Source organism: Diaphorina citri, unplaced genomic scaffold, assembly GCF_000475195.1.
Source record: "Diaphorina citri unplaced genomic scaffold, Diaci psyllid genome assembly version 1.1 scaffold1541, whole genome shotgun sequence".
NCBI lineage: Eukaryota > Metazoa > Arthropoda > Insecta > Hemiptera > Psyllidae > Diaphorina > Diaphorina citri.
Genome location: NW_007378967.1, coordinates 7,556 through 26,504, shown reverse-complemented (window position 1 = coordinate 26,504; position 18,949 = coordinate 7,556). Strand labels below are relative to the sequence as shown.

At 37.7% G+C, this 18,949-nt stretch overlaps 3 protein-coding genes across 4 annotated transcripts; 1 reads left to right on the top strand and 2 right to left on the bottom strand.

The window, feature by feature from the left end:
* Positions 1 to 671: 671 nt before the first annotated feature.
* On the bottom strand, positions 672 to 10,847 carry LOC103516301 (cullin-4B). 2 transcript variants are annotated; one of them, XM_026828735.1, is made up of 8 exons: positions 10,618 to 10,847; positions 10,276 to 10,528; positions 9,635 to 9,808; positions 8,989 to 9,178; positions 8,234 to 8,422; positions 3,166 to 3,312; positions 1,602 to 1,788; positions 672 to 956 (listed from the first exon to the last, which is right to left on the bottom strand). In XM_026828735.1, exons 1-8 carry the CDS (start codon positions 10,636 to 10,638, stop codon positions 705 to 707), a joined length of 1,413 nt encoding a protein of 470 aa, XP_026684536.1. In that variant the 5' UTR covers positions 10,639 to 10,847; the 3' UTR covers positions 672 to 704. The 2 variants fall into 2 exon arrangements, with proteins under 2 accessions (XP_026684536.1, XP_026684535.1); XM_026828734.1 differs by having other exon boundaries at positions 10,276 to 10,567; positions 10,657 to 10,846.
* Positions 10,848 to 11,501: 654 nt separating this feature from the next.
* LOC103516298 lies at positions 11,502 to 14,154 on the bottom strand. Its single transcript, XM_008481262.3, has 4 exons — positions 13,917 to 14,154; positions 12,962 to 13,146; positions 12,313 to 12,410; positions 11,502 to 11,972 (listed from the first exon to the last, which is right to left on the bottom strand). The coding sequence occupies exons 1-4, from the start codon at positions 14,059 to 14,061 to the stop codon at positions 11,858 to 11,860; spliced, it is 543 nt and encodes a 180-aa protein (XP_008479484.2). The 5' UTR covers positions 14,062 to 14,154; the 3' UTR covers positions 11,502 to 11,857.
* A 2,385-nt stretch (positions 14,155 to 16,539) lies between these two features.
* On the top strand, positions 16,540 to 18,925 carry LOC103516300. Its single transcript, XM_026828733.1, has 4 exons — positions 16,540 to 16,679; positions 17,209 to 17,393; positions 18,056 to 18,153; positions 18,494 to 18,925. Exons 2-4 carry the CDS (start codon positions 17,217 to 17,219, stop codon positions 18,606 to 18,608), a joined length of 390 nt encoding a protein of 129 aa, XP_026684534.1. The 5' UTR covers positions 16,540 to 16,679; positions 17,209 to 17,216; the 3' UTR covers positions 18,609 to 18,925.
* The last annotated feature ends 24 nt before the right edge of the window (positions 18,926 to 18,949 follow it).

Here is an 18,949-nt window from a genome sequence, read left to right as displayed (position 1 = left end):
AAAATATTTTTTATACTGCAGACGTGAGACGCTACAAATGTAGTCCTCTTGCAGTTTAGTTTAGAATAGTTGTGTTTGTATAAGTAGGTGGGGCAGTGAATAAACTACAAATGTATTGGTTCGTCTCTTGTTTAAGGTCGACCCGGACCTGGCGACCGATGCTGGGTGGCTGGGGAAGACTTGGAGAATAAAACTAAACACAACTTTAACTAAACTAACTGATGTCGGACTTTATTTCCTAACTCAATGTTGCCCCAGCCGACTTCCGACCCAGAATGTCTTTTGGTTGCTCTGGTACACACGCTTGAAACTGTTTGTTTATTTGGCGGTCACGTCCACTTCTAGGTCCAATGATCTCGTCTATCTGAGTTGGCGAACGCAATCTTCGGATAAGATTGTGTTGCTTCCTCCGACTCAGCTCTGGGATCATTGAATCTTAAAGGTGGACTCTCTACTGGTAGCGATGATATTTGTTACCGAATATCATCGCTACGACAATATGAAGAAGTTGTGTTATTCCATTAGACGTGTATTATACTCTTGATTTAGAATATCCTTTGGATAAGATTGTGTTGCTTCCTCCGACTCAGTTCTGGGATCATTGAATCTTGAAGGTGGACTCTCTACTGGTAGCGATGATATTTGTTACCGAATATCATCCCTACGACAATATGAAGAAGTTGTGTTATTCCATTAGACGTGTATTATACTCTTGATTTAGAATATTCAGGCTCAGGTTTTAGAAATATATTTACTATCTTACCAATCAATTCCGCAGGCTTGTTAGCACGTTGATTGATGAAAAATTCGAAAGCTTCCTTCAAGCTGTTTCCAAACTTCTCATTCTTCTGAAAGCAGTTGCATACAATGTTGTCCATCTTATCCTTGAAGTCAAGTAACTCTTGTACCATAGTTTTGTCCTTCTCCGGGTCTATCACAATCGTGCGACCTTTTTTCTGGAAAATGTGAAAAAAAAAAAAAAAAACATCTCAGGATAATTTATGGAAGAGAACATAACAGGGTAATTCCTTAAATTATTTGTGACAAAGCAAAGAAAAAAAAATTGTGTAGAACATGTTTGTCAAAGTTCATCAGACTTGGACAAAACCATTCCAGAGTCCAGAGTCATACCTAGTGACTAAATACACGAACGAAAGGAAAAATCGCCCAGGTTACACTTGTTCAATTTATTATGATACCTACGATTTATTGTATTTAAAATGTTCAAAATAAAATAAAGAAAGTATTGCTAAAAAGAAAAAAAAAGTTTCTGGAAAATGTGAAAAAAAAAAAAAAAAAACATCTCAGGATAATTTATGGAAGAGAACATAACAGGGTAATTCCTCAAATTATTTGTGACAAAGCAAAGGAAAAAAAAATTGTGTAGAACATGTTTGTCAAAGTTCATCAGACTTGGACAAAACCATTCCAGAGTCATACCTAGTGACTAAATACACGAACGAAAGGAAAAATCGCCCAGGTTAGACTTGTTCAATTTATTATGATACCTACGATTTATTGTATTTAAAATGTTCAAAATAAAATAAAGAAATTATTGCTAAAAAGAAAAAAAAGTGAGAATAATGTTGTGTTATCTTTACCTTAATATATCCATTGACATTGACACAAAGCTCCGTCGTGCCTTTCCTCACGCGAGAGAACAAATTGTAGAGCAATGTGATGTCCTCGAGTCTATTTTCTTCTAGTAAATTGTATAGGCCTTTGTTTAGGATGTTGGTTAAATGCTCACTCAAAAGTTGCTTCTCTACAGTGTGAATTAGGGACCATCTGAAAATGTAGGCGGAGGATTTTTATTAGTAGACAGTTTCTTCTCAATAGTAAAACATGTATTGCACAATTACCTGATCAGATACCAAACACACACAGTGTTGCTTAACTTCAGTGATCAGTGATTTGTCAAGAAATTCTGCATTCAATGAGATAATGTTACTAGTTTCTCTAAGCAACTGATGAGAGACATACTGCAGGATGGTTAGGTAGGACATGTTATGATACAGACATTTTTATTGTGTAATAAATATTTTTATTGGGAAAACACTCATTATCTGACATAGGAGAGCCCCATGACTTTTGAAAGGTGTTAACAAGTTTATCTTCACATAGTCACACTTTGAACAAGCTGGGCCCATCCCTCCGGGAATTTTTTAGCCCTAGTTTATTCAATCGTGGAACTCTTGAGCTGTTGAAAACCAATAACATGGTACCTATACCTTTTGATTTGTCACTTGGAACGTTATCATTGTAGTGGTATACGCAAATGTATTACAAAATTTACCCTTTTACGTAAATCCAATATACCTACATAATAATAAAATAATTTAGGACCATAGAAGATATTTGCTTTATTTAACAAAAATTCCGTTGGTCCTCATTTTTCCTGCTCTATGACTTTGAAACATCACACAAGTAAGCGCAACTGATCTTTCATGTAATGATTTAAAATCAAGACTAGAGCCCGTTCTCCCTTTATTCCCAATATAAGGTTTAAGTCACCCATCCATTTATTGGCCTTGCTCGGCGTAGCTTAACATAGGTGACGCTAAAACCGGTCTTAAAATAACGACTGAAGTGTTATCTAAAACTTTCTCGCTTTGAGTTCATAGGTCGTCGCGACAAATTTCGAGATCAGAGCTCATTTCTGTGAGAAAATGTGAAAAAAATCCCCCAAAAACCTGTCTTTTGGTTTTTTGGCGTTATGGTTCTCTGGATAAAATTTGCACCACCACTTTCGTGTTCCTGGTAAAGACCTTTAATTTGATGTATAGGTCGACCAGGTTTGGATAAGTCCTTCTATGGGGAGAGACAGACTGACAGACAGACACCGAAGTAAATACAATAGCCCATCCACTATACCTTTTGTTATTACTATCGTAATAATAAAGGAAGGACAAGCTAAAAAGTAAAAAGTTACAATCTTATCATTGATTAGGTAAGCTTATATGTCATCTATCTGAAGATTTATCTCTTAAGCCCATCACTAGTTATTACTATCGTAATAATAAAGGAAGGACAAGCTAAAAAGTAAAAAGTTACAATCTTATCATTGATTAAGCTTATATGTCATCTATCTGAAGATTTATCTCTTAAGATGTAGAACAGTGGTCTTCTAATGATTTTGGATTCTAGAGGCTAGATGTTACTCACTTGGTTGTGTTGTCCAGATAATGTATTAGCCGTTCTTTCTCCTCATTGATCCGCTTATCAACGTGATGTAAATACTGTGACACTTCAAGCTCTTGCATCAACCTCTGACCTTCTGCAGCATACAGTCTTTCTGTGGCATTCAAAAATCTGAAAGAAAATGGTCTTAGGTTGCTCTCAGGTGTTGGCTAAAGCTTCATTCATGGAACGGTTGGCTTTCTCCTATCCTGTCTTCCTTCCCCCTTCGATTTTTGAACGATAAGACTCAGCATCGGCAGCTAGAACTACTTGTACCTTGTACACACTTAGGTACTGACGAATTTTACCAAGTAATCTTCCTTGAAAAAGGTATCGCTCATTTTCAATAATTGTTGGTCAACTTCGTTCATATGTTAAGGGCGTTATGTGTTATTGAAAATATGTAGGTACTTCATAAAAATCATATGCTTACCGTTTCTTTCATTTGTATTTGGTTGATTTTAATTCGGAATAGTTTGAACGTGAAGTCATTGTTAAACCTAAATCTATCACAATCTTCTATATCCCGACTGGCCGGAGTTTTCTTCAGAACTCTTGTCTTGCCACACGCTAGAGACTGTAAGGTTCTTCTTAGATCTGCGTCCTGCAACACAAAACATGACAGTTTAGTAGTTGTAGTATGTCCCTCATCATTCAAGTGCTTGGGTCAACATGAAAACACCACATTCAAAGGGCGAAAACACCATTTGAAATATGTGCAATGAAAATATCCGTGCATTTTTTTTTCTTTTTTTCCTTCTTCTGGAAATTTAAACTGGGATCTTGTGTATGGCAAGGAAGTGTGTTATCACCTGAGTTACTATGACCTCCCAAACTCTAAGTGTGACCTCACAGCTCACACATTAGGGGACCCAATCACCCCATAGAGAGAATTCTTTGAAAAATTGGCTAGTAACAAAGTGTTAGGAAACTCACCTCTATGTTGGTTGCTGTCTTGATCTCCTCGAATGGCATCTCATCAGTTTCATTGAACAAGAGCAACACCAGAGCTTGGAACAGAGATACCTGCAGTTCCTTGTTTCCACCTCGGAAGCAAGCTCTGAGTACACAATGTCCGAGTGTAGGCTGCCACTGTAGCTTACGACCATTGTGTTTACCCAGGTAGAAGCGAGTGAAGTGTGTCTGATAGGTAACCATGCCAGGCGGCAGGTTGACTTCGAGTACAGGGTAGGTAGGCCAGTATCCCATGGTCAGAATACTCACGGTTAAATCTATGCCTAGGGCGTTGTTACTCGTCGACTCCTTGTCTTCCTTCAGATTACCCATGTACTGGAAAACAATGAAATTAAAACTTAATCAAACAACATTATGGCTGGTGATAAAAAAAGCACACATTTTGGCACAGAATCTAAAGTTCAATACAAGAAGGATTCATCTATGAAATGATATCTAATACCCATATACCTAACCAATAGCTACCATTCCGAACTTGTCAAATAACATTGAAAAAAAAAAAAAAAAAAACAAAAAAGCAACAGCGCACATTTATAAACAACTTTAGGTCTAGAATTCTAACATATGTAAGTTGAGTGTAGATTGTTGGAAAATCAAACAAGTTATTTAACAATGGTCTTACCTGTTTGAACGCTACATTGATATCCTTGCTAAGTTCCATATCCTTGAACATTCCCTCCAGTTTAGATGTAAAGCCGCCTCCACACTCTTGTTTCAATTTGGATAGCATTGACTTCTCTGCGTCCACACTAGCTGACTTACCGACCAGCAGACGTTTGGCAAGATCCTGCACATAAAGAAATGTGTGTTTAATTTACTTTAGTGTGTTAACTTTAACATTGGCCATATTTTTTTTTTTCTTACCGGCGTTATTCATAAAAAATCTGGTGTGAACATCACACGACTTTCCTTATCCTATTGAATGGTGCTTATTTGGGTGTTCTGTTGTAACATTTACATCAATATCTCTAACCGTTTGGTCGATATAGCTGAAAACCGCCAAAAAGCGGTCGAAACCCGCCAAAAAGCGGTCGAAACCCGCCAAAAAGCGGTCAAAATACCGCCAACCGCAGCACCTATTTTAACCAAACGTTTTGTGTTGCATCCTTGTCACATTTGTGAACTACATACCAAATTTCAAGTCTCTAGCTTATACCGTTCCCGAGATATTGTCAAATTACTCCGAAAACCGCCAAAAGCGGTAAAATGCCGCCAACCGTTGCACCGGTCCTTAACAAAAGTTTCGTGTCGCATCCTTGTACATTTGACAGCTACATATCAAATTTCAAGTCTCTAGCTCTTAACCGTTCTCGAGATATTTTGTTTACAGACAGACAGACGCAGACACACAAAGGACCACACAGACAGACCGAGGACAACACACCAGACAGACACACACACGGACCAATGTGCTGAAACTTTGGAATTTAGGACCTCTAGGGACCATTCAAAACGTGTTTTGGCACTAAAATCTTGACATCGAAAATTTGACCCGATTCCTTACTTTCCTTCCTTCATAGGATAATGAAGAACGTAAAAAAGTTAAAAGTAAAGTAGTTTGCACTAGCCTAGTAGCTTGGAGGGGTAGCGCGGTATACCTTGTTAAGCAACTAGGTCCGCGGGTTCGTTCCCGGCCCCAGGGCCGATTTTATCCCAAGAAGATAAGGTTCGTTTTCGGAAACGGCTAGCTTTCTCCTATCCTGTCTTTCTTCGCTTTCGGAACGATAAGGACCTTGATAGTTACAGCTCCTCTACCTATCTCTGAGCATCTAGAGAAGAGAGAAGAGAAGGAAAAGAAGAAGAAGAAAGAAGAAAGAAAGAAGAAGAAGAAAAAATCTGGTGTGGAACATCACACGACTTTCTTTACATTTCGAATACGTATTTGAAAATATTTAAAAAAAAAGTGAAAATTTTCCAAGTCCCTCCCAAGCCGCCTTTATGGCGGCGCCGATTTTTGTTCGAAAATTTATCATCTCAACATACTCCCATGTAATAGGGATCGTTTAAAATGTTCAAAAAGTTGAACTCGTCCCGAGCCTGAGCCGCCTACGGCGGCCGATTTTTGTTGGAAAATATTTCTATCTTAAAATAATCTCTTGTGTAATAAGACTAATTTTTCTGTAATAAGAATCATATTGTGATAAGTATCAATTTTTTTTTTTTTTTGAAAATTTTTCTAAGTCCAAAGCAACATTGACTTTGGTTGATATCTGGATGAGTGACTGTCCGATTTTTACCAAATTGTTACAGTCGCGTCCTTGGATCATACTGGTAAATCATACAAAATTTCATCGCTCTAGGACAAACCGTTCTTGAGATATTGTGTATACCACCTTTTCCACTGAAGAAACATTGACTTTAATTGATATCTGAATGGGTGACTTTTCGAGTTTTACCGAGTCGCGTCCTTTGACTATACCGGGATAGCATACCAAATTTCATCACTCTACGACAAACCGTTCTTGAGATAATTTGTATACAACCTTTTCCCATTTAAACCTGTAGTACATACGTACAGACCATGTGCTGAAAACCACTTTTTTGGCATCAGGGGATCCGAAAACGGATATTTCCAACCATTTCCCGATTTTGAAAATTTGGACCGATAGTAATACTTTCATTACTAGTATAGCTCCGCTATACTGTAGTAATAGAAAGTAAAAAACAGATTTTGAAAATTTGGACCGATAGTAATACTTTCATTACTAGTATAGCTCCGCTATACTGTAGTAATAGAAAGTAAAAAACAAAAAAACACCTTACCTTCTTATAGAAAGCTTCAAACACATCTTTGCCATGAATAAATCGGAACAGTACCATAATCTTGTCAAGTAGTCTCTCTAGTTCTTCCTCTGTAGCTTCCTTGTTACCAGCTCGCAGCTTTGAATCTACAAACTTGGCTGTAAATGAGAATATAAAAGTAAAGTCACATCAAAGTTTAAACACGGAGAACAAGGTTTTTTTTCCGCCCAAGAAAAAGCACAATATATCGCATATCTAATAGTATAACCATCGCATATCTAATAGTAGGTATAACCTAATTCTTCATATTGTCGTAGACGCTACCAGCTCGCAGCTTTGAATCTACAAACTTGGCTGTAAATGAGAATATAAATGTAAAGTCACATCAAAGTTTAAACACGGAGAACAAGGTTTTTTTTTCCGCCCAAGAAAAAGCACAATATATCGCATATCTAATAGTATAACTATTATTATTCTTGATTTGATTTTTTGATTTTACTTTCATGTAATGATTTAAAATCAAGACTACAGCCCGTTCTCCCTTTATTCCCAATTATAATGTTTAGTCACATCCACATTTATTGGCCTTCCTCGGCGTAGCTTAACATAGGTAACGCTAAAACCGGTCTTAAATGATCGACTGAAGTGTTATCAATTTATTGGCTTTGCTCGGCGTAGCTTAACATAGGTGACGCTAAAACCGGTCTTAAATGATCGACTGAAGTGTTATCTGAATGACCTTGCTCAGCTAGCTTAACACAGGTGACGCTAAAACCGGTCTTAAAATAACGACTGAAGTGTTATCTAAAACTTTCTCGCTTTGAGTTTATAGGTCGTCGCGACAAATTTTGAGATCAGACCTCATTTCTGTGAGAAAATGTGAAAAAAATCCCCCTAAAACCAGTTTTTTGGGGTTATGGTTCTCTGGACAAAATTTGCACCACCACTTTCGTGTTCCTGGTAAAAAGACCTTTAATTTGATGTATAGGTCAACCAGGTTTGGATAAGTCCTTCTATGGGGACAGACAGACACCGAAGCAAATACAATAGCCCATCCACTATACCTTTTGTTATTAGCTAGTGATGGGTCGTGGGTAAATACCCACTGGGTGGGTAAATAAAAATTGGGTATTAACCCGGGTATTTATCCACCCAAATGCAAAACTACCATAAAAATAAGCTCAATGTCTCTGTTTCTTTTTTCCCTTTTCTAAAAAAAAAGAAAAAAATCTTTTTTGTGACTCATTCTCTCTCATCCTGTTTTTATTTCACTCTCTCTATCTAATCTGGACAAAGGTTTAATTTAGCTACTTGGGACAGACCTCTTGAAACTTACTTGCTTTCAAATGCATCCTGATAGATCTGCAGATCTGATAACATTCGCAACAAAGATTTGAGGAGACTACGATCCACTGCATCTCCTTGCCGTTCATTTTCAATGAGCATGAGCAACCCATCAATTGTTCTTGATTGAACCAAAGTGTTGAGTGCAATGTGAACTCGGAACATTTCCAGCCCCATGTCCCTGTGAAGAGTTTACCAAATAATATGAAAAAATTAGGCTTTAAAACAAAGTAACACATTAAAAATCACCAGCCCATCAATTGTTCTTGATTGAACCAAAGTGTTGAGTGCAATGTGAACTCGGAACATTTCCAGCCCCATGTCCCTGTGAAGAGTTTACAAAATAATATGAAAAAATTAGGCTTTAAAACAAAGTAACACATTAAAAATCACCAAATTTTAAATACCTGGAAAGGTGGGTACTTGTTTTAATAAAGCAAGTGCCACAATTGTATTGAACCAAGCAGAATACCTAGTTCGTTTTATGTAGGATCATATTTAATTTTTATAAATCTTGTTAATTTTTGATACTTGACTAATCAGATAAAAGATTATTTTGTAACAGCCATATTCAAAATCCTAAAAAATATAACAGTGTTCCTATAGGTTGATAATGATTTTTATAAATCTTGTTAATTTTTGATACTTGACTAATCAGATAAAAGATTATTTTGTAACAGCCATATTCAAAATCCTAAAAAATATAACAGTGTTCCTATAGGTTGATAATGATATCATAACTCATACCAAATAGAGCTAATGGAAGGTGTCTGCAGTACATAAGTTCTATCCAGGTACAAGAATATACTCCGAATCATAATCATCTGACGGCAGTGGTTTTGCCAACATGAGTTCATGTCTTTGAGAAAGATTTCCTTATCAGTATTGTCAGCTGTTAGCGGGATAATGCTACCTTGTACATGGTCCTTGACTAAATCTGTGAAAGAAAACAATTTGAGATTTACTTATTGATTTTCCTTGTCATTATTTAAATAAATTTTACTCGAGAAAAACTTTTAGAAATATTTCATGACCATCATTAGGTATGAAAGTTGTGGTGACATCAAAACAGGAGCAACAGAAACAAGAGGGTACCCCCAGATTCACACTGTCACTCAAAAGGTTGTTGGCAGTGACTTGCTACCAAATACTCACTTTTCAAGAAGAGAGGCTTTGAACATAGCCAACCCATACCCTTGGACAGAATGACTTGAGACTAAATACTCACTTTTCAAGAAGAGAGGCTTTGAACATAGCCAACCCATACCCTTGGACAGAATGACTTAAGACTAAATACTCACTTTTCAAGAAGAGAGGCTTTGAACATAGCCAACCCATACCCTTGGACAGAATGACTTAAGACTTGATGATGATGATGATGATGATTACTTACTTTTCAAGTTGACATATAGAGAAGCTGCCATCTTGTGATTGCACATATTCTCTACAGCTTGATACAATTCTTCCTGGCTGGACAGAATTGATTTGGATGTTTGAATTGCTATGACAGCTTCTTTCAATTTTTCCCATGTTACTTCTTGGTAGTTTTCAGGAAGTTTGGGAATTTCTGGAATAAGAGACAAGAAAACTGTTAGGAAATTGTAAGCAACCAAAGCTACTTCCTTATCCATTGACAGCTTCTAAACATCTCCCACAACTGATTCTTTACCAAACTACCTTCCTAGGTACCTTACTTCTTGGTAGTTTTCAGGAAGTTTGGGAATTTCTGGAATAAGAGACAAGAAAACTGTTAGGAAATCGTAAGCAACCAAAGCTACCTCCTTATCCATTGACAGCTTCTAAACATCTCCCACAACTGATTCTTTACCAAACTACCTTCCTAGGTACTTAAACATAGATAATATACTTATTAGTATCAATTAATCAAAATGGCTGATTTGAGAAAACAATATGTCATTGCAAGCAGGATAGTTTTATCACGTATGGGTACATTACAGAACCTACTTTAAAAGATTTAATGCAGCACTCAGCTTCCATTCCATCAAATTGAGTTACAACAATAATATTTCTTACCTTTAAAGTTTTTAATGACTAATTTCTTAGTAACCCCAGGTTTGACAGTGGTAGATATGGATGTAGAAGTTCTATTGACACCATTAGAGGCAGGCGAGAGGGCTGAGAAGTTTGGTCTCCTCTGATTTGTTGTATCTGTCATTTCACTCGTTTTACTTTTCTTCGAGTTGATCTGGATGTCACTATTCAATCTTTTCCTTTTGACCGAGTTCTCGCAGTCTTCGTTATTTGCTGGCTCGCGAATTTTAAGAAAATTTCTCGATGGATTGGACATAAGAGCGCATATCAAGGCCTTGGCCACGCTCTAAACAAAGAAATAATTTGCTCGCGAATTTTAAGAAAATTTCTCGATGGATTGGACATATGAGCGCATATCAAGGCCTTGGCCACGCTCTAAACAAAGAAATAATTTGTACAAACAATCAACCTGCTCATCAAATGTGGAAAGAAGATTTTAGTAGAAGCAGAATTAAAAAGAGACGGGTACTGGGAAATTTAGAGACCGTGGTTTGAAAAAAAAAAAGAAAGAAAGAAAATGAAAACTTGGACTTTTCCTCGAAAAACACCACAACGAGCATGTACAGGAAGCTAGCAAGCTTTTGGGTTTCTTTCGATTTTCATCCGCACGCTTTGTGCTCGTTGAAATTGATTCCAACCAATGAAAACGCAGTATTTCGTGACAGCCTCGTTTGATTGGTTCATTGCACTGTTTACAATTATCACTGTGAAGCTAGCTTTCTTTTATTTTAAAAATATATTTGTGTTTCCTCAAAATCTGAATCTGGAAGAGGAAGTTTTGAGTTTTTTCATTGCTCGTAGTAGTTAGTACTAGTAGTATAGTAGTTACCATTAAAACAGAACCTGTTTTCACGTGTTTTGCCAAGGAGATCTGAATTTTCAACTTCCACAGACCTCCCATGTTTGAAAAAAAAAATCTCCATTAAATAATAGGAGACAGACTCTAATATATTCTTGGAATTTTTTATCAAAAAATTTCCGAGGCCCTTTTTCCATATAACCATTGAACACACATGAGCGTGCCATGGCGCTATTACACAAAAGAGGAAAGAGATAGAAGGAGGAACATATTAATGGATGATGGGTGCTGGTAAAACTACGTATGAAATAAAAACAAAGTTGTAGATAGTTATTCAGATATAGAAGGAGGAACATATTAATGGATGATGGGTGCTGGTAAAACTACGTATGAAATAAAAACAAAGTTGTAGATAGTTATTCAGATATGTTTAACATTTATTTTTCTCCCAACTTTCTCATTTTCAGTTTTATTTGTAAGGCACTCGTATTGCGTCAGTAGAATCAACATTACAAACTCTGCTTTACATATTAATTTGCTCGCAAGCGCTAGGTCGCAGGGCTGATTTTCATCATGAACAGATAAGGTTCGTTTTCGGAACGACTGGCTTTCTCCTAAGACATCCTGCCCTTACGGGACGATTACACCTCAGAAGTTCCCTCTATCAAACTTCTTCAAAAGAAAAATTTCAATTTGTTGGAATTTTACAAGCTATTGCTGCCCGAGATTCAAAGATATGAGATCTCTTTTCTCTTCTTATTGATTTCACCTTTTATCACGTTTCTTTTGTTCGAGTTTCTTTCCTTTTTGTTTCTTCTTGAATTCAACATCTATCACTTGACACACATCATTCTGGTTGCGAAGCAGTTGTACAGCACATCTGAAATCAGCAAATATTAGCAATTCATATCATTAAAAGATTTTTTTCAAGAGGTTTGATAGAGGGAACTGTAACTGTTAAGGTCTTATCGTCCCGAAATCGAAGAGAGAAGGATAAGAGAAAGCGAGACGTTCCGAGAACGAACCTTATCCCTTCAGGATAAAATCCGCCCCGGGCGGGAAGCGAACCCGCGACCTAGCGCTTTCTAGGCAGACGCGCTACCTTCCAAGCTAAATAATAATAATAAATGTAATATGTACCTAGAAAAAATTTTCCTACAGACTTCGTAGGTATAATAACATAATATCATGTCCCTCGTAGAGTGAGCATTATTTCTTACCTCAACACATTATTGTCTGTAGATTGTGATGTCCAGTCAATGTAGGAATGATTGACAATCGTACTCTCTATGATTTCATGTAATCTGCATCTCAACCTCTAGAACAAAACAGCAGAGTCATTGGAAGTTAGTAGACACCCCGACCCTCGACCCTAACCTAGTATCGAAATAAACCATACTAATGAACATAACTGTCCAGTCAATGTAGGAATGATTGACAATCGTACTCTCTATGATTTCATGTAATCTGCATCTTAACCTCTAGAACAAAACAGCAGAGACATTGGAAGTTAGTAGACACCCCGACCCTCGACCCTAACCTAGTATCAAAATAAACCATACTAATGAACATAACCAACCTCAACAATAGCGACCCTCACTTTACCCACAATGTAGAAATTAAGCCGGGTATTATTTTCTGCAAGGGTCGATGTTTATGCATACATTTTTGATGAAAAGCAGGAGGTTCCAGGCTCCGTTATGGACACTCTGGTGTGAGGGTCGATGAACCACACGACGGTTCATGGTCTATGGTCCACACGGTTCATAGTCTATGGCCTACACGGTCCATGGTCTATGGTCCACACGGTCCATGGTCTATGGTCCTCGTTGTGGACGAAATCTCACCTCTTTCATGTTTACATCTTACCTCGAGGAATAGCACCATGTTCTCACTAGCACATCGGAAATGATAGGCTCGCTCTGTTACTGAAAACTTGTTCTGCTTCCTCACAGGGATATGAAAATCATGTGAGAATAGAATAACAGCTGCACTCGGTACCATGCTAATATGTTCAATATACATCTTCTCTGTGTCGGAACCCATGTCACAACCTGAAATAAACAAGTCAATCTAATGGGAATAATTCATGAAAAACACTTGACTTTGGTTTACCATATTTTTAAAGAAAATGACCATACCGAGAGTTTGAGTAGTTCTGAGAACTGTAGATCTCACTCAGACTCTTTTGCCTAAGCTAAGACTTTAAATGGGAAACGCTCAGTTCGGTACCACAAATTTTAATGATTGAAGTGCATTGATGTTTTAAACTCTTGTACCCAAGTTCATCAAAATCGGAGCAGAGTCATTGGAAGTTAGTAGACACCCCGACCCTCGACCCTAACCTAGTATCGAAATAAACCATACTAATGAACATAACCAACCTCAACGCAACCTTGACCATAGCGACCCTCACTTTAAAATGTAATTGTAAATGCAGTTTCTTTGTGTTATTATGTCACAACTTTGGTGCTCACTGCAGCATTGTAGGATTTTTCCAATATGAGAGTTTGAGTAGTTCTGAGAACTGTAGATCTCACTCAGACTCTTTTGCCTAAGCTAAGACTTTAAATGGGAAACGCTCAGTTCTGGGTATCACAAATTTTAATGATTGAAGTACATTGATGTTTTAAACTCTTGTACCCAATTTCATCAAAATCGCACCAGGCAATCGTGAGTTATAGCGGAACAAACATTCATCCAAGCCAAATGCAAGTCGACTTAAAACGCAGAACTCACTGTCATTTGGTCAAAAATATTTAAATAGAAAATGACTGAGGAATGTATCCTTGTAAGTTAGATAATAATGACAAGAACAACTTACCATAGCAATGAGAGTAGCTAATAAACTTCCTAGTATGTTGAGTACACTCAACTGATGTAGCATGATATACAGAGGAGGGATGAATGGAAACTGATATCAACTTTGAGATAACAATCTTCCGAGGGGATCTGAAAATAAACAACATCGATGATGTTCGGGATACGATTTAACATTACAGTTAATATTAGTTACTCTTACTCTAAAATGAACCAATTTGCTTAATCCAATTACAACAGCGGTAGTGCTCCGAACCGCCAAGTTAATCTAACGAGAGTTTGAGTAGTTCTGAGAACTGTAGATCTCACTCAGACTCTTTTGCCTAAGCTAAGACTTTAAATGGGAAACGCTCAGTTCTGGTACCACAAATTTTAATGATTGAAGTGCATTGATGTTTTAAACTCTTGTACCCAATTTCATCAAAATCGCACCAGGCAATCGTGAGTTATAGCGGAACAAACATTCATCCAAGCCAAATGCAAGTCGACTTAAAACGCAGAACTCACTGTCGTTTGGTCAAAAAATATTTAAATAGAAAATGACTGAGGAATGTATCCTTGTAAGTTAGATAATAATGACAAGAACAACTTACCAAGTAGACGCGCGAATTTTAGTAGCCCGTTGTCGCCTGCAAAACCAAACCTACAAGAATTATTATAGAGATCCTCTAACGACTCTATACAAGTATACAGAGTGTTTCTAAAGTCCGGGGACCCCTGAATATTTTTTGAACGGCTAAAGATGAGAATCTGAAATTTAGGGCAGTGTTTTATCTCTTCAAGTACCATTTTTTTGAAGTAGTCGCGAAATTTCGTCCGGAGCCAGGATCGGTCCCAGGGGGCCCAACTTTAAAATCTTAAATAAGAACCCCCTACTTGTGATACAGCATATCAAAGGCCTTAAAGAACGTAGTACTCTGGTACAAGATTGAGCTCGATCCGACAACCAGGGCCGGAGTTATGGGCTATTCAATTTTTCATATTTCCATGTTCTTCTGCCAATAGGGGAAGCACCAAAAAACGGGAAATTCATATCGATTGGTGATTTGTGCTTTAAATATGTCCCACTAAGGGGTCATATAGAAATTCGGTCCCAAAAATGAAATTTCGAAACATCCATTTTCACCCCCGGGGGCCATCAGGGCCGAAAGTCTAAATTTCATTTTTTAGTCTGAATTTCTATATGACCCATTAGTGGGACCTATTTAAAACACAAATTATCAATCGATATGAATTTCCCGTTTTTGAAATTAAGACTCAGTTTGGTTTGGTTTTACAAGCGACAACGCGTCTACGCTTTCAATGTGAGATGAACGTTACTTTTAGGCGCAACTCTATACAGAGTGTTTCTAAAGTCCGGGGACCCCTGAATATTTTTTGAACGGCTAAAGATGAGAATCTGAAATTTAGGGCAGTGTTTCATCTCTTCAAATACCATTTTTGAAGTAGTCGCGAAATTTCGTCCGAAGGCAGGATCGGTCTCAGGGAGCCCAACTTTAAAATCTTAAATAAGAACCCCCTACTTGTGATACAGCATATCAAAGGCCTTAAAGAACGTAGTACTTTGGTACAAGATTGAGCTCGATCCGACAACCAAGACCGGAGTTATGGGCTATTCAATTTTTCATATTTCCATGTTCTTCTGCCAACAGGGGAAGCACCAAAAAACGGGAAATTCATATCGATTGGTGATTTGTGCTTTAATTAGGTCCCACTAATGATTCATATTAAAATTCGGTCCCAAAAATGAAATTTCGAAACATCCATTTTCACCCCCGGGGGCCATCAGGGCCGAAAGTCTAAATTTCATTTTTTAGTCTGAATTTCTATATGACCCATTAGTGGGACCTATTTGAAACACAAATTATCAATCGATATGAATTTCCCGTTTTTGAAATTCAGACTCAGTTTGGTTTGGTTTGGTTTTACAGGCGACAACGCGTCTACGCTTTCAATGTGAGATGAACGTTACTTTTAGGCGCAGTACACACTAGTGAAACGAAACCTGTACATAAGGTTAACACAGAGCAGTGTTCACTGGTGAAACCGAGTTTCATGAAACTCATTGTGTATTGACATAGGAAACACGTTTCATGAAACGCGTTTCACTATTGCGCTTACTAGGTACCTACATATGTTAATTTGTTAATATTAGGAGCCTTGATTTCCAGGTATCTATTAAGTGAAACCGAGTTTCATGAAACTCATTGTGTATTGACATAGGAAACACGTTTCATGAAACGCGTTTCACTATTGCGCTTACTAGGTACATATGTTAATTTGTTAATATTAGGAGCCTTGATTTCCAGGTATCTATTAGTTTTCTATGTTATTCATTTTATTTTATTCATTAATTGTTTATCTGTTACTTCTTACAGCTTACTCTATTTGATAATTTATTCATTATTTTATTTTCATTTTTTATTGTGTCTGTCCTTTTTCTCCCCCCAGACTGAGGACGTATCATCTATGAAAGCCAAGTTCAGTACAGGTACTCCCAGTGATCATCTGGTATGGGTTCAAGTATTAGCGTGGTATCAAAATCTCCTCCCTACACACAATAGAACCTCTCTATCAACTCTATGCGAGTCACATGGGTAAATCGTATCCCGAACATCATCGATGTTGTTTATTTTCAGATCCCCTCGGAAGATTGTTATCTCAAAGTTGATATCAGTTTCCATTCATCCCTCCTCTGTATATCATGCTACATCAGTTGAGTGTACTCAACATACTAGGAAGTTTATTAGCTACTCTCATTGCTTTGGTAAGTTGTTCTTGTCATTATTATCTAACTTACAAGGATACATTCCTCAGTCATTTTCTATTTAAATATTTTTTGACCAAACGACAGTGAGTTCTGCGTTTTAAGTCGACTTGCATTTGGCTTGGATGAATGTTTGTTCCGCTATAACTCACGATTGTCTGGTTCGATTTTGATGAAATTGGGTACAAGAGTTTAAAACATCAATGCACTTCAATCATTAAAATTTGTGGTACCAGAACTGAGCGTTTCCCATTTAAAGTCTTAGCTTAGGCAAAAGAGTCTGAGTGAGATCTACAGTTCTCAGAACTACTCGAACTCTCGGTATGGTCATTTTCTTTAAAAATATGGTAAACCAAAGTCAAGTGTTTTTCATGAATTATTCCCATTAGATTAACTTGTTTATTTCAGGTTGTGACATGGGTTCCAACTACTCAAACTCTCGGTATGGTCATTTTCTTTAAAAATATGGTAAACCAAAGTCAAGTGTTTTTCATGAATTATTCCCATTAGATTGACTTGTTTATTTCAGGTTGTGACATGGGTTCTGACACAGAGAAGATGTATATTGAACATATTAGCATGGTACCGAGTGCAGCTGTTATTCTATTCTCACATGATTTTCATATCCCTGTGAGGAAGCAGAACAAGTTTTCAGTAACAAAGCGAGCCTATCATTTCCGATGTGCTAGTGAGAACATGGTGCTATTCCTCGAGGTAAGATGTAAACATGAGTGAGGTGAGATTTCGTCCACAACGAGGACCATAGACCATGGACCGTGTGGACCATAGACCATGGACCGTGTAGGCCATAGACTATGAACCGTGTGGACCATAGACCATGAACCGTCGTGTGGTTCATCGACCCTCACACCAGAGTGTCCATAACGGAGCCTGGAACCTCCTGCTTTTCATCAACATGGTGCTATTCCTCGAGGTAAGATGTAAACATGAGTGAGGTGAGATTTCGTCCACAACGAGGACCATAGACCATGGACCGTGTGGGCCATAGACCATGGACCGTGTGGGCCATAGACCATGGACCGTGTAGGCCATAGACCATGGACCGTGTAGGCCATAGACCATGGACCGTGTGGGCCATAGACCATGAACCGTGTGGTTCATCGACCCTCACACCAGAGTGTCCATAACGGAGCCTGGAACCTCCTGCTTTTCATCAAAAATGTATGCATAAACATCGACCCTTGCAGAAAATAATACCCGGCTTAATTTCTACATTGTGGGTAAAGTGAGGGTCGCTATGGTCAAGGTTGTGTTGAGGTTGGTTATGTTCATTAGTATGGTTTATTTTGATACTAGGTTAGGGTCGAGGGTCGGGGTGTCTACTAACTTCCAATGACTCTGCTGTTTTGTTCTAGAGGTTAAGATGCAGATTACATGAAATCATAGAGAGTACGATTGTCAATCATTCCTACATTGACTGGACATCACAATCTACAGACAATAATGTGTTGAGGTAAGAAATAATGCTCACTCTACGAGGGACATGATATTATGTTATTATACCTACGAAGTCTGTAGGAAAATTTTTTCTAGGTACATATTACATTTATTATTATTATTTAGCTTGGAAGGTAGCGCGTCTGCCTAGAAAGCGCTAGGTCGCGGGTTCGCTTCCCGCCCGGGGCGGATTTTATCCTGAAGGGATAAGGTTCGTTCTCGGAACGTCTCGCTTTCTCTTATCCTTCTCTCTTCGATTTCGGGACGATAAGACCTTAACAGTTACAGTTCCCTCTATCAAACCTCTTGAAAAAAATCTTTTAATGATATGAATTGCTAATATTTGCTGATTTCAGATGTGCTGTACAACTGCTTCGCAACCAGAATGATGTGTGTCAAGTGATAGATGTTGAATTCAAGAAGAAACAAAAAGGAAAGAAACTCGAACAAAAGAAACGTGATAAAAGGTGAAATCAATAAGAAGAGAAAAGAGATCTCATATCTTTGAATCTCGGGCAGCAATAGCTTGTAAAATTCCAACAAATTGAAATTTTTCTTTTGAAGAAGTTTGATAGAGGGAACTTCTGAGGTGTAATCGTCCCGTAAGGGCAGGATGTCTTAGGAGAAAGCCAGTCGTTCCGAAAACGAACCTTATCTGTTCATGATGAAAATCAGCCCTGCGACCTAGCGCTTGCGAGCAAATTAATATGTAAAGCAGAGTTTGTAATGTTGATTCTACTGACGCAATACGAGTGCCTTACAAATAAAACTGAAAATGAGAAAGTTGGGAGAAAAATAAATGTTAAACATAT